This window comes from Vulpes lagopus, chromosome 1 (genome assembly GCF_018345385.1).
Source record: "Vulpes lagopus strain Blue_001 chromosome 1, ASM1834538v1, whole genome shotgun sequence".
NCBI lineage: Eukaryota > Metazoa > Chordata > Mammalia > Carnivora > Canidae > Vulpes > Vulpes lagopus.
In genome coordinates this window covers 121,463,409-121,487,484 of record NC_054824.1, presented here as the reverse complement: position 1 = coordinate 121,487,484, position 24,076 = coordinate 121,463,409, and the positions used below count along the sequence as shown (strand labels likewise).

General features: G+C 41.6%; 1 protein-coding gene across 1 annotated transcript in view; it reads right to left on the bottom strand.

The window, feature by feature from the left end:
- LAMA3 (laminin subunit alpha 3) overlaps positions 1 to 24,076 on the bottom strand; it is a 249,718-nt gene that overhangs the window by 205,900 nt on the left and 19,742 nt on the right. The window contains exon 2 of the mRNA XM_041769356.1: positions 14,955 to 15,107. Within this exon, the coding sequence (XP_041625290.1) occupies positions 14,955 to 15,107 (153 nt within the window). The remainder of the gene's footprint in view (positions 1 to 14,954; positions 15,108 to 24,076) is intronic.

Here is a 24,076-nt window from a genome sequence, read left to right as displayed (position 1 = left end):
ATAACTCTTCACAAGAGCAGAAATAATGGCTAGGAAGAGGTACAACGTGGGTGGCAAGGGGTCTTTGGAAAGAATGCCTCGAGGAGATGTTATGAGTCATGATCTGACTGCTTAGGATGAATCCCTATGTATTTAGAAATGAACACACTCTCTGCTATCAACACACACATTATTTTCCTCCTGTCACTGGAAACATTCAGAAGCAAAGAAAAAATATATATCTGGGAATGAAACAGTACAATAACTAGTGAGGCCTTATAATTAAAGGACATATTTGCCCTAAGGAAAAAAAACATATCAAATCAGTACTAAAAGAAAATAGCTGAGCAAGAGCAAGCCCTTTGTCCATTATGTATTACAAAAGGAAAATTGTAACCTGGCATGCTCTCCACATGTCCCTTGTGCATGGTCATTCTGCTTGATGTTGCATATCCCTATAATAATTCACTTAGGAAGAAGCAAAATTCAAAACTGGGCCACACCAGCTTACAAAGCTTGAATGGTTTCTACAGAATTGCAGTGTGCTTTCTGAAACGACTCAAAAGGATCATTTAACACTAGAAAATAAGAAATAGTTCTATATAAATATACAAATATTTCAGATTTTGGAGAATCATTAGGTAAAGTAAAATATGTCTTGACAGTTTATTCTAAGTGGCAACCATATGTATGACTAGAATGAAAACAGAGATTTTATTTTACTGTTTCATTAATATATTGCTTGTACTTACCTACAGCCTTTTTGTTTAAGGGGAAAAAAAAGGGGTGAAGGGGTGCCTAGATGGCTCAGTCTTTTTAGGCATCTGACTCTTGATTTCAGCTCAGGTAATGATCTCAGGGTCATGAGATTGAGCCCCCCAGTCAGGCTCTGAGCTCAGCGCTGAGTCTGCTTGAGATTCTCTCTCTTCCTCTCCCTCAACCCCTCCCTCTCACCCACTTGCTCTCTCTCTCTCAAATAAATAAATAAATAAATAAATAAATAAATAAATAAATTCTTTATTAATTATTATTATTAATTAATTCTTCTTTAAAAAAGAAGAAAAGAACAAAAGGATAGGGAGGGTTATAAAGTTCTAAGTCCTAAAGGATGTAAAAAAAATTAACAAAAATGAAAAACAAACTATAAAGGACTAAAAGGAAAATTATTGGTAGGGATGAACTGCTAAGCCTATAATAAAGTTGGCACACAAAACGCGGGTCATGAAGCTCTATGCACTCACATGGCAGAGCCAGAAATTTCTTTCTAGTGGTCAATACAAAGAAGAAACCTGGACCCCAGTGTGCCTATGTTTTGTTTGTTTGTTTGTTTGTTTTGGTTTTGGTTTTGGTTTTTAATGACACTTAGAAGTACAACTCTTTGGAAGACTAAAAGGATTTCTCAAATGGATCCTCACAAGGGAACACCGTGGAAAGTAATGGACAACAGCCTGGGCAAAGACAGCAGTTACAAGCGAACACCCACGAGGCCATGAGAACTTTACGGACCCCGAGCACAGGTAGCCCTGGAACATCACACGCAACATTGCTGCAACCTACCTTAGGCCTGGTCCGCAGCCAGCAAAGCCTGGGTCTGTCCCATGCTCACCTGTGACTGGCAGCCACAGGCTGTATGACACCATCAGGCTGCATGCTATCTCTGAGTTTCAATTTCCTCTTCTAGAAACTAAGGACCCACCTTGTAAGGTTATAGCAAAGAATACATGAGTTAATACTCGAAAAGTGCTCAGAAAAGTTTCTGGCATAAGTATGTTGGCATGGTTCTAGATGCCATGAAACTTGCTGGGTTTTTTTAATGTTAACTGTATTAAAATCTAACTTATGCATCTTGTGAAACAAGATGGTCTTCATCTAGATTCATCCTGTGAAATTATTGAAAATTATTCATCTTGCTTCATTTTGTGATGAAGACGTTGAAGAATTTTCTAAGACTTATGAGCTTACCTATCACAAGGAAAAGAACAACATACATTTCTCCTATTTTTCTAAATGTTTAAATGAATACTCTAAATATAAATGACTGAAAGCCCATGTTTCATTATGTCTTCGATACGCTCCAAGTTACAAGTGATGAATATTTTAGTGCCTATTTCATGCATATTTCTTTTGGTATGTGAGGGACATCTGTAAATCGGGGAAATAGAAGGAAGAAACTCTCCGTATCCCCAATTCATTCACACATTAAATGTACGTTCACTGAATTATTTCCATGTACCAGGCATTCTCTATAGAAAGGAACAGAATGCTCTTCCTTATTTCATGGTGATAATTCAGCTAAGCTTGGGAGCTTTCTCTCTCTCACCATTATATATACTTTTTAAAAGCTTCTGGCTAGCAACCTCCTCCGTAATTCCCTTTCATTCTCTCAAAGATGACAACTGAGGGGTTTTGGTAAATTTCAATCACTCGAAAAGCCTCCTTCATAAGTCAGAGTGCTGGTGTCACTCAGAGCTCAGACAGAGACACACAGAGACAGAAGACTGCTAGAATGAAGAAACTGGGGAGAGTTTAACCAATCAGCTGTTTGCAAAGGAGTGGGCAGGGGTGATGGTGAGGCTTTTTTTTTTTTTTTTTTTTTTTTTTTTTTCTGTTACAAAGGCGTTTCGTTTATTCTCCTCATCAGTGTCACTGATATTCTCATGGTTCACATTTCCCAGTGCGGCTCCTCTCCTTACAGTAGTTAATGTGCAATCTCACTTACGGGCCCGGGGAGTGGGGGGTCGGCCCAGGGCGGGGAGGGCGTTGGCACTTCACACGGACAGGGCGGGCGGTCTGTCCTGCGTGAAAGAGGCGGGTGAGTGGGCGGCTGGGGGAGGTGAAGGGGGGGGCCCCACAGTCTTTTTTTTTTTTTTTTTTTTTGCGTTGGTCGGTGATTCTCCATTCGTGCTCCTCCCTGGGCTGCCCGGGGTGGGGGGAACCATGCAGCTCAGAGCAGGGCAGGGCAGGGAGAGAAGGAAAAGCAGCAGGCCGCCCAGGAGGTGGGGAGGTGGGGAGGTGGGAAAAGTTAGCAACATCTGAGCACTTTCCCCACCACGAACCTCAAGGGCAAGGAGAGGAAGCAGGGCCTGGAGCCAACACAGGGCTCTTGTTGGTATAAGAGCAAGGTGCCTGGGATGCCTGGGTGGCTCAGCGGTTGAGCACCAGCCCCTGGCTCAGGGTATGATCCGCGGTCTCAGGATCTCAGGATCCAGTCCCACATCGGGCTCCCTGCCTGGAGCCTGCTTCTCCCTCTGCCTATGTCTCTGACTTTCTCTTTGTCTTTCATGAACAAATAAAATCTTAAAAAAAAAAAAAAAAAAAAAAAAAGAGCAAGGTGCCTGCCAGGAGCCAAGAGTCTCAATGGAAGACCTGAGATCCTGCACTGGGCAGGGGGGTGGGGGGGTGGAAGGCATAAATGCCTCAGTCTAAATCTCCCCTCACCCTCTCAACTGAGCACTTGCTTGTACCTCCCGTGGCCAAACTGTGCCCAAAGCCCTAGGGCAGGGGAGCCTGTAGATGCTGCCCACAAGGTCACTGCTCCGGGCATTGAGCAGAGGGAGACTGGAGGGAGGGAGGAATAGGGACCATCTAGCTCACAAGAGGGCTGAGGGCTACATCTTAAATAATTAATAAACACATCTGGAACTGCACAACCAAATCCAAGCCAAGGAAGAGTCTTTTTTTTTTTTTAAGATTTTATTTATTTATTCATGAGAGACACAGGGGCTGAAGGCGGCGCTAAACCCCTGAGCCACCCGGGCTGCCCAAGGAAGAGTCTTAAGGTCACCGACAGGAGATGCAGACTCTTCAGGAGAGAATACAGTGGGCATCAATGTCTTTGAAGGAAAATTGCAGTACATGGTCTAGAATGTGGTCCCTGGGCTGTTGGGGGACTCAGCCATGAAACAAGGACAAAAATGCAGAGGATGCATTTTGAAACCGTTATTACAATTTGAAAGAATAAGTTGGTGTCTTTTGTATCTGATTTTTTAAAAAGATTTTATTTATTTATTTATTTATTTATTTATTTATTTATTTATTTATTTTTAAGAAAGAGAGATTGAGCAGGTGCATCAGCAGGGGGAGGGGCAGAGGGTGAATGTCCAGCCAATTCAGTGCTGAGCACAAAGCCAGCAGCAGCAAGGGGCGATCCCTGAGATCATGACCTAAGCCGTAATCAAGGGTCGAGAGGCTTTAGGGTGCATGGGTGGCTCGGTGGTTGAGTGTCTGCCTTTGGCTTAGGTCATGATCCCAGGGTCCTGAGATCAAATCCCAGGGAGCCTGCTTCTCCCTCTGCTTATGTCTCTGCCTCTCTCTCTGTGTCTCTCATGAAAAAATAAATAAAATCTTTTAAAAAAGAGTCAGGAGCCTTAACCCACTAAGCCACCTAGGCAACCCTCTAATTTTTTAAATGAGGCTTGTATTTTCTATGTCTTTAGGTTTTATTTTTCATTTCATCTTTCTAAGAAATTTTTATTTCTACTGGTCTGTGACAGATTAAAAATGTTAAAAAAAACCCTGGGTGGTGCAGCGGTTTGGCGCCTGCCTTTGGCCCAGGGCGCGATCCTGGAGACCCGGAATCGAATCCCACCTCGGGCTCCCGGTGCATGGAGCCTGCTTCTCCCTCTGCCTGTGTCTCTCTCTGACTCTCTCTCTCTCTCTCTCTCTCTCTCTCTCTGTGACTATCATAAATAAATAAAAATTTAAAAAATAAAAATGTTAAAAAAAAAAAGTAACCAACTGATGCTTTGTCACAGATAGTTTGAGAAGCACTGCTCCAAGAGGCACTGCTCGAATCTTAATGTGTACACAGGCCAGGCGAGGAGACTGAAATGCAGATCTGATCCGAGAGGTTCAGGTTCGGGGGCCTGGGATTCTGCATTTCTTGCAAGCTCCCAGGGGGTGCCAATGCAGCCTGTGCAAAGACCACACTTTGAGCAGCTAGGGTGGGAGCCCCCCAGGCTGAAAATGAGCAGGATTTCAGGGATGGGGATGTCTGTCGTGGGTTAGGTGGTGGTTTGTGTGGCTGTGAGGACAGTGGGGGCGGGGAGACACACAGGATTAGGAAAGACGGACAAAGACAGGCAGGAAAGCAGCATCCAGGATTGAGGGAATGGCTAGCTAAGAGAGTAAGAAAATGAGTTTAAACAGGGGCATGTGTGCAAGCCATAGCAACCCACAAACAAGGGCAAGCCGGGGCAGCCCGGACAAAGTGTCAGACCCACCTGTCCTAAACCCAGGACTTTCAGGTCCAGCCCTGCCCAGGCCTAGCAGGTGAGGGAGCCGCCCTCACCCTGAAATGCAGGAATTTGCAAAATAGCTGCCCTCACACCTCAGGCTGTGAGAGGCTGGACGCTGCCTTTCATGCACTCCAGCTCAACTGGGTCGGCCCTGTCTGCTCTCTCATCCTGCCGCTAGCTGCCCCCTGCTCTGTCCACCTGCACCCTCTGGCAGAGACACCAGCCTGAATTCATGGCCCTAGGGATCTGGCAATTCAGATTTCACATTTCCCCTGCATTTCCCAGCCCCCTGGCTCCCTGGCCCTGGCTTGCTCACTCTGTCTCACCAGGAGCTCCAGGACACGGTGTGCTTGTGACAGGCACTGTGAGGGATGAGGGATGAGAGTTTGTGGAGCTAGGGTGATGGTGAGAGTCAGGGGAAAGAACCAAATGTTCCACTGGAGTTATTCTGTGAGGTTCAGAAACTCCAAAGATAAACATACCATTTCATTGCTCAGAGTGCTTAAAACATCCGGTAGAGAGCATGTCATGCAGGATGTATTGAGTCGGGCATTCCTCACCTGTAGAATGTTTATCTTGGTAGTTTAAGAGTCAAAGAGAGAAGTGCAAACAGCCCAGGAGCTTGCTGTTGAGTCAAAGCGACAAGAGCCTGAAGCATCCTTGTCTGCAGGCTACTGGGGCCAAGGAAACGGCCTGTGTAAGAACAGCGGGATCTGCAGGACCAACAGCACCTGGGGAGCCAGGACTGGGCCCCTCTGGTCTGGAGGGCGCTGCAGGAGTCCTGGATATGCCAACCACACTACCTGCACCAGGGTCTGGCTGGTGGCCAGGCAGATGGAGCTGAGCCTCCTTAGGGAGCCCAGACCTTCCCCACCCACTCCACCGGTCCCACCCTGGGGCTGGGCAGGACAGCACCCCTCCTGAAGGCCGGCAGTGACCATGAGAAGAAGTGCTAGTTTGATCAGGTTTAAGTTTTTCCCTCAAGGAAAGAACACAATGGGAGAACATAAAGTGAAAAAGCAAATGTGAAGCAAAACAAAGAAATTGGAAAAGGGGGCACTTGGATGACTCAGTAGGTTAAGCATCTGCCTTCAGCTCGACATGATCCCAGGGTCCTGGGATTGAACCCTGTATCAGGCTTCCTGCTAAGTGGGGAGTCTGTGTCTCCCTCTCCCTCTGCTCCTCCACTCTCATGTGCATGCACTCGCGTTCTCTCTCTCTCTGTCAAATAAATAAATAAAATATTTTTTAAAAAGAAATTGTAATAGGGAAAGAAGGGTTGTCAGGAAAACAAGAGTAAAGGAAGATGGTTTGGTCGCACACAGGGGCCTCCAGGTACACCGGGTGGAGGTGAGAGCTGGGGCTCTGTGGGGCTGCGGCAGGTGCCCTGGAGAGAGCTGGCACAGGAGGGGGGGCATCGGCCTGAGGGCTCCCTGGAGACGTTATATTGAACTCAAGCTTGAGTTCAAGCTTTCCCTGGAAGCATGGGGAAGAATTTGTGAAATTCAATTTTTCCTTATATATGCTTGTCAATAAAAGTAATAAGAAAAGTGCCATGATTTAAAGCCAAAATATGCCTGAAATCACAGTAGTTTCACAAGGGAAGAAACAAAATCATTTTCAAGATTAGCTAAGGAGTAATATAGGCTCTTTTAAAAATAATCAACTTCCATTTACTGGGCATTTTTCTGATTCGGTTGGCATTTAAAGATATCTAGCAGAGATCTCACTCCAGATGAAGTGGTCAGAAGTTTGTGTTGGGGGGATGGAGGGCATCAGGAAGTGCCAAGTAAGCTTTTTATTCGATACCTCAAATCCCACCAGGAATAATTGTTCCTTTTGTCTTCTCTGTACCGACTTCTTCTTTTTTACCCAAAAGAAAATATTTTCCCAATTAGCTTTATTGTCTTTATGTACAAGCTCAACTGAAAAAAAATACAGACATAATAACTAACATGGACTGAGCTCTTACAGCTCTTACAGGCATAAGTCTAAAAGCTTTTTCTATTTTACCTTCTTAATTCCTCACGACAACCCTACGAGGGTGGTACTAGATTTATCCCCAAATTTCAGATGAAGAAACTGCCCTGGAGACATCAACCTACCTAAAGAATCTGGTATCACACAGCTCAAAAGCTGCGACGCCAGATTTGTACCTAGGAAATAATCCAGAGCACCGATACAAACTGCACTGTACATGGGATTTACAGAGGAAAGTAAAAATCACCAATAATCCCACCATCTGGAGAAAAGCATTCTTAGTATTTTAGATTTTCTCTTTTCTGACTTTTTTCTATGCTCAGATACACAAAGAAAATGAAATCATACCATACTATATACACAGCTTCCGTAATAGCTTGATTTCTTGTCTTCACAGTGTAAGCACATACATAACATGTCATGTCATGATAGTCATGTTGGTAAAGATCCCCTCAGCAGCATCATTCTGATGGCTGACGATCCATTGCATGAATCAGTCCCCTTTCGTGGGACGTGAGATTGTTTCCCAGTTATGTTATTATAAACAATACTCCCAAGAATATCCTGGCTCAAATTTTCTGACCATTTACCTCACTGTTTCCTTAGGATAAATTCCTAGTAGTCACTCCATGACAAAAATAGATAGTAATTTTTTTAAATGCAAACATTCTTGGGTGACATAACATCAGCACAGAGTTTCCAGAACTTTAGTGTGGATATATTTATATACTTCACTCGCTTAGACAACAGAAAGCAGGGTAAGCTTATTGGAAGTGCAGAAAAGGAGAGAAGGAAGAGTGTTAATGATTTGTCTAAGTAATAATAACAATATTCCACGTTTGTCTCATGTTTCATGAGGGTCAAAGCACGTTCACAGACATCATTTGTTAGCATCTCTAGCCATAGACAGTGAATCCTCCCCAAACTCGGGGGTGAGGACCTGATTTCCCAGACATTATTTTCTCTAATAGTGTTTAAAGATCTTAAAATCTATTTACTTACATATATTATCAATGCTATCCGAGCTAGTGATTCACAGAGCTAAACAAAGCCAGCATCTCAGGGATTTCTGTCGTTGCTCTGAAACCACTGAGCTTCCTTGAGTTTTTCACATGTAAAGAGAAAAGTCCAGATTGCCACCTTCTTCCTAATGTATAAATTCCTTAGAAGGCACTTGAAAAGCAATTACCATCTTTAGATTACTACTTAAAGAATAAAGAGTTAGCATAAAGAATAAAATTGCATCCCCAGTAACCCAGGAGATTTTGTTGGTCCCCCTTCTATGCACTAACAAATTATTCACTTTCAAAGGTTGAGTCTCATGATTATATGTCTGTTAATAGAATATTTATAAATTACAAATTTGTTCTGAATTAGATATCTATGTCTTCTAATGATGTTATAGCTATAGAACACTAAAATGATGTTGCAAAGAGACCCAAATGTCATAAGTGGGACCAACCATCTAATTACAGAGCAGAGCCAAGGCTGGTCTACTCTATCCTAGAGATTTGGTCTCACAGCACTATACCTCCACTGGTATTATACCCTGGGAAGTTCAGACTGACCCTGACTCATCCTTGTTTTATTCTACATTCACTCAGTATATTTCTTAAGCATCCACTATGTGCTGAAACTGTGCAAGATGTTGGGAGCAGGACACCATACAGGGAACAAAAGAAGACATAGTCCTTGTCTTTCTGAAGTATATAGTCTAAACAATTCCTAAGGAATCTAGAAGACTGGGTCAAATCTAAGAGTCACCCACTTTCTGGATTGAACTATATCCACCCAGGGGCCCAAGTGAGTCAGACTTTTAGTGACCTTGTCCGCCTGGCATCCCTAGAACCAATTTAATCTCCAAAGTGCATTTGCCTAAGAACAATCAGAAACTAGCCCAGGCCTTCCTCCCATCTGAGTCAGAGCTGACAAGGGCTACAAAGAATGTTTTGGACTCATCCACCAAAGTCTCATAAAAGTTAAAAGAGGGCCAGGAAAAAAAAAAAAGAACCTAGGCCTTCTGCATACTAAATTCACTCTCAGATGGTTGGATACTATAGTTGTATCTGGCCCCTGGGGAATTCACCAACTATGCTGAGCTCATGAAAAAACAGAGTCATGGCACAGATCTATTTTTTCTTTAAAAGTTATAATGCTGTTTCCTTTGTCACTCTTAATCTGAGAACTTTAGAAATATTTTCTGAATTTCCTACTTACTGCATTTTAAATAACCTTTTCATAGCATTTTCTTATGTGGATACCTATAGGGTGTTCAGAGTCTTGGCCTAAGCCCCCTTTCTTTCCTGTCTCCATTTGGGTCCTCTCTAAATCCAGCTCTGAGACAAAGGCTGGGTGCAGGTAGTTTATTTGGGAGTTGATCTGAAAAAGCATAAATGGGGAGCAAGGGGGACCCAGAGGAGAGAGAGAAGCCAGTGGCTGATCTGTTAATGGTAGATTCTTACCAGGGCCAACTGGAGTTCAATTCTGGTGGAGATACTCTGAAGAACTGTCTCTTGGAGAGGCAGGGAAATGGAGAATCTGTCTACCAATTCCTGTTCCTCCTGAGTTGAGAGATGCCCCTAGGGACATTAAATCCTATACTTCCCAGCTGGCCTCCACCCAGGCTAAGAAGCTGAACTCTTTATATTTGGCCAGATGAGGTGAAAGTTTCCTATAAGACATTGTGTTCTTCTAAAACCGATGAGTACAGTATCATCAAATGAACTTGAACAGCCTGGGAAAAGATATCACTGTCCCTAGTGAATCACAGAAACTTCCTATGCTTGCCACCGTGTAAGGGGGACACTGCCCTTCAAGACCAAGTCCTGAAGGTGATGCTTTTATTTGCCAAGCTCTGTTGTCCAAGAAAAATGACAATGAAAACCACCAACTAGTCCAAAAGGAGACAGAAAAAAGTGACCTCCCCCCAATGACCACAGAAACCATCAAACTGACTACAGCACATCAAAATCAAATGTCAGTTCTCAATAGCTGGACAAAAAGTAACATGGTAATAACAAGTTTAGGTCCTATATTTTATGTCCCAACCAGGCATCAAAATTCACACTTCAAAAAAAAAAAAAATCCCACTGCCCTTCGTCTGAGGTCTGTAGGTTACTATTCAGTTACGAAATCTAACCTATCAGTGGAACTTTCGTGGCTAATTCCAGCAAAAAGAAGAAAATACAGATCCTATCAATAGGGCATACAGTCTGAATCTCGCAAGACCAAGCCTACTTGTTAGAACACATGTGGCTATGACACAAAGAGGAAAGAAACACCTTCTGTCTGACATCTTTGATGATGCTTTTCCTGCTTCTGTGCTCTTTGAGAGTATTTCCTACGGTACTGTATACAGTGTTTTCTAGAGGGGCAGAAGTAATGAGTCTATTTAACAATGAGCGCCTATTGAAGTTCAGTTTATTTTATTAAATAAAAATATATTTCAAAACCACTGGCATAAAGAGGTTTAAAAATGAAGCAACTAATTTGTCCAAACTTCAGAGCGATCTCATGGGGTAAGTACAATCATTATCTCCCTCTTAAAGGATGAAGCTCAGGACAGAGCAGTTGCTCAGGGCCACACAGCGAGTAAGCAGTGCACTAGAGTGCAAACCAGGGTGGGCCAATTCCAGGATCCACCATTGACTGCCCCCCCACCATTCAGAGCAGCCTCCTCAGCCTCCTCAGTCAGTCAAGCATTGGGGGAACACAATCTTCACACAGAAGGAAGATGGCTAATGTCTGTCAGCAACCAGCAAGTTACTAAATTGTTCCCATGTTGATTTTATTTTTTAATTCAATTGTCTTAATTAGGTATTTTTCAGTGTATCAAAGGGGTACTTTTAAAAGGTAAGGTTTGGGGTGCCTGGGTGGCTCAGTGAGTTAAATGTCTGCCTTTGGCTCAGGTAATGATCCCAGGGTCCTGGGTTTGAGCCCATGCCATTCTCTGCTCAGCGGGGAGTCTGCTTCTCCCTCTCTTTCTGCCCCAAATTGTGCATGCTGTCTCTCTCTCAAATAAATAGATATCTTTTTTTTAAATTAAGGTTGGTGGGGTTTTTTAAAAAATAGCTTTTGGGGAGAAAAAGTAAATCCAGCAGACATGGTATGATAGGTACACATTGTTTTTGACAGGTTAAAATTCCCAACTAATTACAGAAATCCTCACTTAAATAATTTGTATAATAGGTAAATTCTGGTCATCACCAGCAAAGTATCTACTGAATTAATAACAGAGATGAGTTATTAGAGAGATAAGACTAATTCATAGTTGAAATTGGGCTTGTCGAGTCTTTCAAACCATGAAAGGTCTTCCTGAATTATCTCAGATGAAAATTGTTGATGAAAATATTCTTGGGAGAGAGGTAATTTAATACAACATGTGAGCTGAAGAGGTTGACAGCCCTTCTATTACCAAACTATCCCCAACCAAAATGAAGATAACACACTCAATTGGTAAAAGTCTCAGTATCACTCGATTTCTAGTCTATGGGATACATTGCCTTTTTGATTGCTTTCAAGCAATACTTTTTTTGGAGAAATTTGTTTTCTTTTCAATTGAAGTATAGTTAACATACAATGTTATACCAGTTTCAGGTGTACAATATAGTGATTCAACAATTCAATGCATTACTCAGTGCTCATCATAAGTGTACTCTTAATCCCCTTCACCTGTTTCCCCGTCCCCTCAACCACCTCTCCTCTGGTAACCATCAGTGTGTTCTCTATAGTTAAGAGTCTGTACTTTTTCGGGTAGCCCGGGTGGCTCACCGGTTTAGCGCCGCCTTCAGCCCAGGGTCTGATCCTGGAGACCCAGGATAGAGCTCCTTGCATGGAGCCTGCTTCTCCCTCTGTCTGTGTCTTTGCCTCTCTCTGTGTATCTCATGAATAAATAAATAAAATCTTTAAAAAAAAAAAAAAAAAGAGTCTTTGTTTTTGCTTTGTCTCTTTTTTCTTTGTTCATTTGTTTTGTTTCTTAAATTCCACATATGAGTGAAATCATATGGTATTTGTCATTCTCTAATTTATTGCACCTAGTATTATACCCTTTAGCTCCATCCGTGTTGTCACAAATGGTGAGATTTCATTATTCTTACTGAATAATATTCCATTGTATATATACACCACATCTTCTTTATCCAATCATGTATCAGCAGACACTTAGGTTGCTTCCATAATTTGGCTATTGTAAATAATGTTGCAGTAAACATAGGGGTGCACATACGTTTTCAAATTAGTGTTTTTATTCTCTTTGGGTAAATATCCAGAATTACTGGAATTACTGGATCCATATGATGATTCTATTTTTGATTTCTTGGGAAACCTCCATATTGTTTTCCAGAGTGGCTGCTCCAGTTTGCAGTGCCACCAAAAGTGCACGAGGTTCCTGCAGCCCCACTCACCAACATCAGGAAAGCACCCTGCAGGTAGACGTGACCACGGCCCCAGCAGATGGGCAGAGGGCAGGCATCTGGTCAAGCAGTATTTCCTATATGAACTATACTCTGTACACCACTATCACCAGCAGAAAGATGGGTTTAAACATCAGTATTAGTACTATCATTAGTGTTAGTGCTAGTGTTGTTCTATGTCTCCTATTATGAATCAGTCAGCAGTCTTATCTTTACCTCACTTTCAACAGCTCTCCCCCTATTTCTTCTCTCCTCATTCCTTCGGAACTCTTCAAATTAGATTTCTGTACTCCAAGCTTCCTTTCCTTTCACAATCTCTCTTACTCTCTCTGCAGTCAGGTTTTCAGTCCTGTCTCATCAAAGCCACCAGGGACCTCCACATTAGCAAATTCAATGGCAAATTATCAGTCATGACATGTCCTATGTTACTTGATGCAGTATTTGACATAGTCACTCTCCCTGTATTTTCTTTCCTTGAAACACTCTTTCCATGAACTTTTTGTTGATGTGTTACAGTTCTACTGAGGTATATCTCACACACCATTCAGTTCACTCATCTAAATGGACAGTCCAAAGGTTTTTGGTATGTTCACAAACTTGTCCAATCAACCACATTCAATTTTCATCTGTCTTCCCCAAAACAAGCCATCCCTCCCAGAAGTCATCTCTCAATTCCCTCCAAAACCCCCATCCCCAGGCAGCCACTAAGCTACTATTGCTCTACGTCTATAGATATGCCTATCTGTACATTTCATATACATGGAATCACATGATATATGATCTTTTTTGACTGGCCTCTTTCAAGCAGCATGTTTTCAAAGTTTATCCATGTTGTAGCATTCAGCGGAAATCCACACCTTTTTATTGTTGAATAATATTGCATGTATAGATATGGATATTAGGCTTAATTATTCAACAACTGATGGACATTTGAGTTTCTCCCACTTTTTGGCTATTACGAATAATGCTATAATGAACATTCATAAACAAGTTCTTCTGTGTATGTATGTGTTCATGATTCCTGAATATATAACTAGGAGCAGAATTGCTAGGTCATATGGCAACTCTGTGTTTAACTTTCTGAGGAACTACCAAACTGTTTTCCAAAGCAGCTATGCCATTTTATTTTGCACTAACCATGTATTAGAGTTTCCATCTCTCCAGAACCTCATCAATACTTTATTATCTATGTTTTTGATTATAGCCACCCAACTGAGTGTGAAGTGGTATCTCATTGTGGTTTTAACTTATATTTTCCTGATAGCTAATGATGCTAAGCATCTTTTCATATGCTTATTGGCCACTCATGTATCTTCTCTGAAGAACTGTCTATTCAGATCCCTTGCCCATTTTTTAAAATTAGGCTCTTTGTCTTGTATTATAGAGCTGTAAGACTGCCTTTCTTTTGATATACTTTCTTCACCTGGCTTTAGGACTCTTTCTTGATTGTCCTCCTCCCAACTTTCATCTCATATCAATCTTCTTTACTGGTTCCTTCTCTTTTCCAGGACTTCTTAATCTTGGAGAATCCCATGGCTCAGCCCTAGATCCCCTCCTCTTCTCACTCACATGTGGTCTCATCAGTTAGCACAATCTATATGCCATTGATTTCCAAATGTCTATTTCAGCAGGAGCTCCACCTGCACCAGGCAGCCTTGGACAATGCACTGGGGAAGCACTCTCTGCCCTGAAGGTCCAGTGTGTCTCAACCCCTACTAAATGTCACTGGATCAAGAGAAGTTCATTCTGGCTCCAGAGGCAGCAGCACTCCTGGGAACCAAGCAAGAGCCCCAGTACCAGATGAACAAAGCAGACTAGAAGAGTATGCACCAGTTCTGAAAACCAAATTGTCATTGGAACAGGCTGCAAAAGCAGGCCAGAGCCTACATATTAAACCTAAACAGGGTGACTATCTGCTAAGCTGAGAAATTTAAATAGGACTTAGAGAATCCTAATATAATATCTAAAATGTCCAAAATACAAGTGAAAATCACTCATTATATCAACACACAGGGGGAAATAACAAGTTGAATGAGAAAAAACAATCAATAGACCCCAATAAGAGATGATGAAACAGATGATAGAATTATCTGACAAAAACTTTAAAGTAGCAATCATAAAAATGCTTCAGTGAGTAAGTACAAATATTCTTAAAGTAAATAAAAATATATAAAATCTCAGCCAAGGAACAGAAGATATAAAAAATATAAAGATATTAAAAAACCAAGAGGAAATTATACCAATTAAAACTGATACCTGTTTTTTAATATAATTATTATCTCAGAAATAACTACAGAAACAATGATCCAAACTAATTTCTCCCTTTCCAATTGGAAGCATAACTTACCTGCCCTAGATCCAAGGTGACATTGACTTTGTTGTATTGTGTGCCTGAGGAGAGAGGAGGGCTTTGCCACCAACTCTCAGATCCATCAATTGCGTTGGTGACAGGATGCGCTTTCCTGGGGTCTTCAGAATTGCAATAGTCACAGAACTGACCCTGCAGGGGGAAAAAAGATCTTTTTTCATTTTCAAGTAATTCTTTCTTAACAATTTAGTAAAGAGGTAACTAAAAGACTGCTTTACACAGCTTAGAGATGTCAGCCATTGATTCATCATACTGTATTCTGAAGACAGTAATAAGGCTTTTTCTATTTTCATTTAATCTTTTTTTTAAAGATTTATTTATTTATTTACTTGAGAGAGAGAGCACATATGCAAGAGTTGGAGGGAGGAGCAAAGGGAAAGAGGGAGAAAACAGACTCCACGCTGAGCAGGGAGCTCAGTGTGGGCCTAGATCTCAGGACCATGAGATCATGACCTGAGCTAAAATCAAGAGTCAGACACCTAACCGACTGAGCCACCCAGGTGCCCCTCTTTTTCATTTAATCTTAAACCATACTGCCTGTTTATGTCTGTGTGTATAATGCTTCTAGGACATATATATTTATCTTCCATGTTTTACAACTATGTTTTTCTTGTCCTATATGACATTTTAAGAAGAACCTGTTGTACCTGAGATGCAAAGATGTTTTCCTTCAGCAAATCCTTTTTACTCTTTATGTTCTATTCTGCACTTTCCATGTCAAGTACTAAGATACAGAGAATCCCTGTTCATAGTCCCAGTGGAGAGGATAAGTAGACAATTATAAGGGAAGTGAGATACGGCAAGACTATAGAGTTCCAAGTATAAGGCAACATGTATTCTATGGGCTTAGGAAACAGAGTAGAAGACGTGGGATTAGTTGCTGGTGAGAATGGACCAGGCTTTGGTAAGTGTCAGTGAGAAGCAAACAAGGAAGGAGTTCCAGGTAGAAGAACTAGCCCAAGCAAAGGCACAGAGGCCAGTTGGTCCAGTTTAACAACAGAGAAGTAATCAAAGACAAGTCTCAAAAAGTAAGTGGGGAGATAATGGCTGAGTTGTGGATACCAAAGTGAGAAATTGATAGTTAATTCCATAGATGAATGAGAATCCAGGTTTACCTGGAGTGATATCTATTTGGTATTATCAGCCTTACTAAATTCTGATTCTATTGATATCATTTCATTTCCTTATTGAATTATTCTTCTCGGTAGGCAATTTTTTTTCTGTTTTGTTTTGTTTGTGATGCAGAATTGTACAGCCATTACCACCAAAAAAGCTGAACATAGGGCTTTCTTATATTCTTATATATTGATTACATTTTAACTGGGTCAAAAGATCATGATTATCCAGTAATGGGTTTCACATACTGAACTGCTTTGTTCCCCCATTCAATGACCTTAAAGCATAACCACCTCAGAGGAGGTGGATAAAGAAGCAAACTTACAGTTACAGCCTTCTCAGAAATTCTGTAATGTAATGAATGGTGCCTCTGCCTCTCCCCCTGGTGAGCATCTTGAAAGTTAATTCTTAAGTGTTCAAAGATACATTTGATCCTGGTGGGTAACCAAATGTGTGACCAAATGTTTTCATCTACTGTGTAACTGAGGATTCTCTCATATGTGGTGATATATTTATGTACCACTTTATCTTTCAACATCCTATACTTACGTAACTCAAGAGCAACATCTGGGATATGCAGCCCCATGAGTTCATGAGATCAGAGATCATATGTGTCCTGCTTGTCACTACATTTTAGCCAGCACATTGTCTTGCACCTCAAAGAAGTTCAATAAAGTAATGATCTCATCAGCAATTCTTAAAAAAACTGAAGGTTCTTTCTATAAAAATTTGTCAATATAATAAAAAGCATAATAATTATTTAAGCTAAGACATTTAAACACTTATGAATATTTTTCCTTGCAATCGTCTTTATTTTTCCCATTTTTCCCCAGAGAGATTTTACCAATTTAATTATCTGATAAGGGAATTATATTATTCCCCTCTAAGGTTAGAAGCTTTACATGTAGTTAGAAGCAAATCTCTTCCAAGGATATGGATGCTTATGATCTGCATTTATCTCCATCTTCATCTCCATAATGAACATATAAAGAATATAGATGATGCTTTTTGTATTTTCAGTGATTCTCAATTTTCAAATAATTATATTAATAAATAAAGTGAACATTTAAAGAGCACCTATTCTGCACTGGGCACCATCCACTTCACATTTGCTCCCTAAGGCTATTATCTCTATTTTGCAGTTAAGGAGACACAGTGAGTAAGTTAAGTATTTTCCCAAGAATCACACAACTGGTAAACGGTAGAACCAAACCTAGGGTCCCAGAAATAGTATGTCAACCACCACCTAGTAACTCTCTTCTCCATCAAGCAGCTACAACTCTGGTTTATTAGACATTGTGAATAGCCAATAACATACATTACTCCGTATAATTGGTCTAGAAAAAAGAGGCCTCGTGGTGCCCTAGAGTGCAATACCTCCACCCCTACCCTCACCCCTGATTCCCCAGAACCAGATATTGCAGGGGTGTCTCCCATGGGAGCAGCATGCAGCCTCCTGCTGTGGCTGAACCACATTTGTCTACTGTCCAGCCAGCTGCAATGGCCCACTTTGCCCACTGGGGGCGTGCTGGGCAGGATTTGGTCCCTGTGCTGTCAGGGGGCCTATCTGGGGATGCTGCAGGGCAGTGTCTGCAGTCAGACCAAATGCCTGCTCTCAGTCCATCTGCCAGGATTGCAATCACACTGAACCGCAGGGCATTCTTCCTGTGATGGCCCCTGAGAGGTTTTCGTCCTGCCCCCAGTCTGTCTGCTGGGGCTATAGTTGTACTGATTACCAGGGTGCTCTCTCTCTGCTGCTAGTTAGAAGGAATGGCTGCTGGGACTGCAGATGCACTGGTGTGTGTGGTTATCTTCCCCTCTTCCTAGGGCAGGAGTCACTTTGGAGTGGCATTGGTCCCTGCTGGGGTGGTTTGCAAGGTGTGTAAGGGAAGAAGTGGCTGTAGGAGAGACATACGCCAAATGGGGTTGATGTGGGTGGGACAGATCTGCAGGGGAACACAAGGGCGGGGCACACGGTGCTAGCAAGATAAGTGGAGAGTGTTCACACTGGTTCCCAAAAGTGCCTGGCTATCCAGACTAAGAGGGGAGGGGATGGAGAGCGGGTGGGGAAATGTCACTACCAGCACCCCTGTCATAATGGCTAGAATAAAAAAGACAAGAAATCCAAGTGTTGATAAGGATGTGGAGAAAGAGGAACCCTTGTGCACCTGTTGGTAGGAATGCAAATTAGTGCAGCCACTTCAGAAAACAGCATAGAGGCTCCTTAAAAAATTAAAAATAGAATAGGAATATGATTCAGTAACTCCACAACTGGGTATCTACCCAAAGAAAACAAAACCACTAATTTGAAAAGATATATGCATCCCTAAGCTTATCAGAGCATTATTTACAATAGCCAAGATATGGAATTGACTCAAATATCCATCAATAGATGAATGGATAAAGAAGAGTGGCATGTATATACATTGGAATGTTTCTTACCAATAAAAAAAGAATGAGATTTTGTCATCTGCAACAACATGGATGGACCTACAGGGTATTATGCTAAGTAAAAGAAGTCAGACAGAGAAAAACAAATACCATATGATTTCACTCAAATATTGAATATAAGTAACAAACAAAACTTATTAAAAGAATTTCTTAGATCTAAATAAATAAAATGACTGTTTTCTTGGATAGGATAATATTAAAAAATACTTGTCAATTCTTCCCCAAAATTGATCTATAAAATCAATATAAACCCAATAAAAATCTCAATGAGATTTTCTTGAGTACAATAATTTTAAAATTTATAGGCAACAGTAAAGAACCAAGAAAAAACAGGATATTGCTGAACAGAGAGACCAAAGAGGAGGAAACTTGCCCTACAAGGCATCAGGGCTTATTATGAAGCTATTATAATTAAAACAGAGCAAGATGAGAGGAACAGCCCTACAGGACAGAGAAGAGCCCAAAACAGATCCATGCATTTTGAAAACATTAGTATATAACAGAGGTGGTACATCAGATCAGTGGGAAAAGCTAATCCACCTCAAATGGGAAACAATAAAATCAAATTCCTACTCAAGCCACAGCAAAAATCAGCTTCAGATGAATTGAGGACTTAATGTCAGAAATAAACTTTAAAACAAATTAGCACAAAATATCAGTGAATATCATTTAGAATTTGAAGCAAGGAACGATTTCTTAAACGAGATGCAGAAAGCATTGACTATAAAAGAAGAGCTAGAATAAAATTCACTTTACAGATGCCTGGGTGGCTCAGTCGGTTAAGCGTCTGACTCTTGATTTTGGCTCAGGTCATGATCTCAGGGCCATGAGATGGAACCCCATATTGTTCTCTGTGCTGGACATGAAGCCCGCTTAAGATTCTCTTTCTTCCTCTGCCCCTCCCCCACGCACTTACATGCTTGTGCGCGCACTCTCTCTCAAAATAAAATAAAATAAAATTTAAAAATAATAAAAATATTTTTAAAAAAAGAATATTGGTTCATCTTAAAGAAGTAGAAAGAAAAGTTACAAACTGAAAGGTATTCACAGTATACAAGTGGCAGACATCTCTCATAATGACTGCCAACAATTCCTTCTCCGTGTGTGTGTGTGTGTGTGTGTCTGCCACTTCAAACATCAAGCAGTGAAGGCTATTTTCCCTGGATATTATTCTCTCCTCTTACCTGACTTTATTATTTGCAGAAGAGTCATTCTGGATTTTTGAGCAGAGGCCTTAAAAGGACTGGCATATTGTGCTCCCTTCCTCTTGCAAGCCAGCCTCCAGGTAAAAAATCCAACTATCCTCAAGTCACCATGCTAAGAGAAAGTCCAAGCTAACCAAATGGCAAGGAGCTCCAAGACACCAGACATGTTAGTGAAGCCTTCTTGGACCACTGAGTTATTCCAGCTAACATCACATGGGGCAGAAGAACCACCCACCTGAGCCTAGTCACCCCACAGAATCATAAGAAAGCAAAGTTTTGTTTTAAGCCACTAAGTTTTGCCGTGGTGTTACACAAGAATCAATACCTGAACAAAGAACATAAAATCAGCAAAGAATTCTCATCAGAAATATATACCAAACTTCTGCAAATCAGTATGGAAAGTATAAACAGATCAATAGAAAAACGGGCAAAAGTAGGAACAGGCATTTTACAGAAGAGAACACACATATATCAATAAACATTTGAAGAAATGTTCTCTCACCAGCATTAGTGATCAGGGCAGATCACAGTGTAATACTGTTTTATATCCATTCAACAGGCCGAAGTTCAAAATTTGAGGATAAATAGTATTGGAAAGGACATGATAGGAGTACAAATTGGTGCAGAGACTTTGGAAACTATTTTGGCATTATCTTATAATGTTGAAAATTCACATTTCCTGTGACCCAGGAATTCTACCTTCAAGCACATAACCCATAAACTCTTGCACAAACCTGATGACATCACGTTCAAGAATATTCACAGAAGCACTGTTCACAAGAGCAAAATCCTGAGAATAACGTAATGACCCAGTCACATGAGTGTGAATGAATCAAGTAGTGAATGAATAAATGACCAATAGTGAATAAATGAATATATTTGACAACATGAAACAAGATGGATGAATCTTAGCAATATAACATTAAATGAGGGGGGAAAGTATGATATAAAGTCAAAAGCAACCAAAATGAGAAATACTTTTTAGGAAAATATACATAATAAAACTATATAAAAAGGAAAGCAAAGAAAAAATAAAGGATTCAGGATGATGGTTACCCCATACTGTGCAAAACAGAGAGATGGGAAGTAGGGAAACCATATGGTTAGACATAAGTTACTACCAAGGCCCTATTCTGGTTTTGGTAGCAAGTACATAGATGCTTATTATATTATTTAAAACCATCCATCCACATATACATTAAAACAGACCATGCGAGGACCAATGATCAAAGCATGTCATAAACTGAGGGTTGTAGATAATCCATAATCCAACTCTGCGTCTGAGGTTCAATATTTTAAAAATAGCCATAAATAAATAAAAGCAGAACCAAAACTGAGACATGTCAGAGAAGAGGAGGACAAAGGGAGCAGTGGGATTCTTTCATGATTGTGTTGAATGAATCACCCATCCATGCTCACAAACCTGTGCTGGTCATCTACTCTGTATTCCAGATAGAGATGAAAATACTAAAAGACAAGGACTAGGGACTCATCTTGGAGATGGGGACAAGGGATGCATGCTCTGAATTGTATCAAGACTATTACTAGCCTAGACATATGGGAAATAGCAAATATAACAGAAGGGGCTGGAAGGCAAAGGGACAAAACTGTTCAAATAAACAATACAGAGTTGAGATCTAAGGTTGGAAGGCCCTGGAAAATAAGCCAATGTTTCAGAGACCCACAAAGGGACCTATGCTTTTTCAGAAGGATGGGGAAAAAAGTCTATCTTATTTGTAACATTGTTGATGCTTCTACTTAACTGAAAGCCTCTTGTATACAATGCTTCCCAGCTAAATTCACAGTATAACACTGTATTGTTCTAAGACATGAGAGATTGATTACAGCAATGCTCCTAATATAATTTTTTTTGTTTAAACACTCATCCAGGGGCAGCCCGGGTGGCTCAGTGGTTTAGCGCCGCCTTCCGCCCAGGGTGTGATCCTGGAGACCGGGATCGAGTCCCGCGTCAGGCTCCCTGCCTGCTTCTTTTTTTTTTTTTTTTTTTTTCTTTTTCCCCTGCCTGCTTCTGCCTGTGTCTCTGCCTCTCTCAGTGTGTTTCCCATGAATAAATAAATAAAATATTTAAAAAAATAAACACTCATCCATTTATCCACCGTCTTAGAATTGCCAACGTGTAGAGCACAAACAACTACTAAGAGTTGGCCCCTGCCCCAAAAGAAATGTAGCAGGAGGGAAGAGAAGTAGCTCAAATACAATATATTACTGGAAGTTGCTAAAATCAAGCTAGCATGAGGATATTTAAACCCAGGAGAGGCATGCCATGCATTACTTGGCTTCATCTTCATGACCCTCTCAGGCTTATATCAAGGTATTCAAAACTTCAAGGCAAAGAAGAGAAGGCTCAGAGAGGTGAAGTGCCTCCCCTCAAACCACACAGCTAGGATGTGCTGGAATCAGGACCTGTGTGTGGGTCTGGTGATGTTACTCACAGCCAGAACGCCTTCCATCCTTATCAAACTGTTCTGTGAGCTCCATCAAAGAGCTCTGTCTTCCATTTGGATGGAATGTGAGACCACACCGAAACAGCACTTATGTAAACTTTCCACATACCTGCCCACAACCTGGGAAAGAGACCCAGCTCGGGTCTCTACAAGTTCCATGTTAGTCAAATTATTTAGCCTCCCTTCAGCTCTGTTTTCCCTTTGCTAAAATGGGCTAACCCTCCAATCATATGCAGTGGTTGTGAAAATTCAATGAGATGTCATCCAGGAAGTGATCATACTAATAACAACCATCCAACCCCTGGGGTATTTGTTTAAAATGGAGATCTCAGGTCCTACATCCCTGCATGGAGGCTGTGTCTCTGAGCCAAGAATCAGAATTTTTAGCAAAAACCTCAGCTAATTCTTCCATCCACTGCAGTCTGGGACCACAGAGGCAGCAGTGACAGGCACAGGCGAGGTGTGCCACTAGAGACCCATCTTGCAGCAACAGTCACAGAAGTAGCTGCATTGACAGTAGTGACGACAAAAGGAAACACCCACCTGCCAAACAGGGCACCTTGCACTTTGTACATGGTGACTCGATTTTCATGATAAATCTATTAAGATGAGTATAATGAGTCGGCCCTTTTACAGATAAGGAGACAGAGGCTCAAAGAGGTTGAGCAACTTGCCTAAGTGGTATAGCCAAGAGAGGAAACCTCGGAGGGAGGCTGGAGGGTAGAAGGTGAGAGAGATAGTGGGGGGAGAAGAAGGAGGCAGGGAGCGGCAGTAACTGTCCAGCACCAGGAAGCAGCATCGAATCTGCTCCCTGCCCCTCAGAAATTGGGCCTTGGCCAGAGAAACATGTTCCGCTGGCCCCCACCTGCCTGTGAGTCAGGTAGGACCAGGTAAAGGAAGAGGCTTTTCAGCTTCTCCACCCCTTGACAATTGAGAAGTGTGTTTTTTCTGTTGGTACAGTGTTTCACTCTATTACCTCTTTCACTCTTCTAGGAATTATTTCACACATTCTCGAAGCTCCTCAAACCTCCTCCCTCTTCCCCTCTCCTGAGGAATTTACTGAATATGCCCGTCTTCCTAAACCACAAACCTCCCTGCATTTCTGCCCACACACCTGCTTTGCCTCCCATTGCTGTGGAGAAGCTGTCTTGTGCTCCAAAGTCTCCCTCTCCCCGTCCCCCCTCCCCACATGCTGAATCTGCCCTCCCTACCTGCTCCAGGGCTTTGTATCTACAATTACACCCCCTAAACACACACACTCTTCCGTATCTCACTGTAGCCCTCTACTGGATCATTCCTATCAGACAACCCTCCACTTTCCCCTCACTCACTCCCCTCCACCCACACTGATCCTTGCTATTCCTCATTCACACCAAGCACCTTCCCATCTCAGGGTCTTTGCATTTGCTGTTCCCTCTCCCAACAATATGCTTTTCCCAGACTTAAGTCCCTTTTCCCAGAGGTCTTCCCTATTCACTCCATCAAAAGCAGTGCTGCACTGTGGCATCTCTTTCTACTGTCATATCTGTTTTCTCTTTCTTCTGAACAGAAAGTATTTATCATTTGCTGAGTTTGCTATCATCCTTATTGCCTTGTAAGTGCCTTGAAAACAGGGACTTGTTCACTACCTAGAACAATATCTGGCACGAGGTAGGCACTTAATACTTGTTCACTTAGTTAATAAATTAAAATGGCATAAACTATTTTGGGACTCTAAGAAACATACTAGAAAGTGATAAACAAGTTAATTAGTGATAAGAAGGATCAGTCATCCCAGACACAGCCCTCTCTCTCCCCAGAGGGAAAAAGGGTGTGTGTGTGTGTGTGTGTGTGAGAGAGAGAGAGAGAGAGAGAGAGAGAGAGA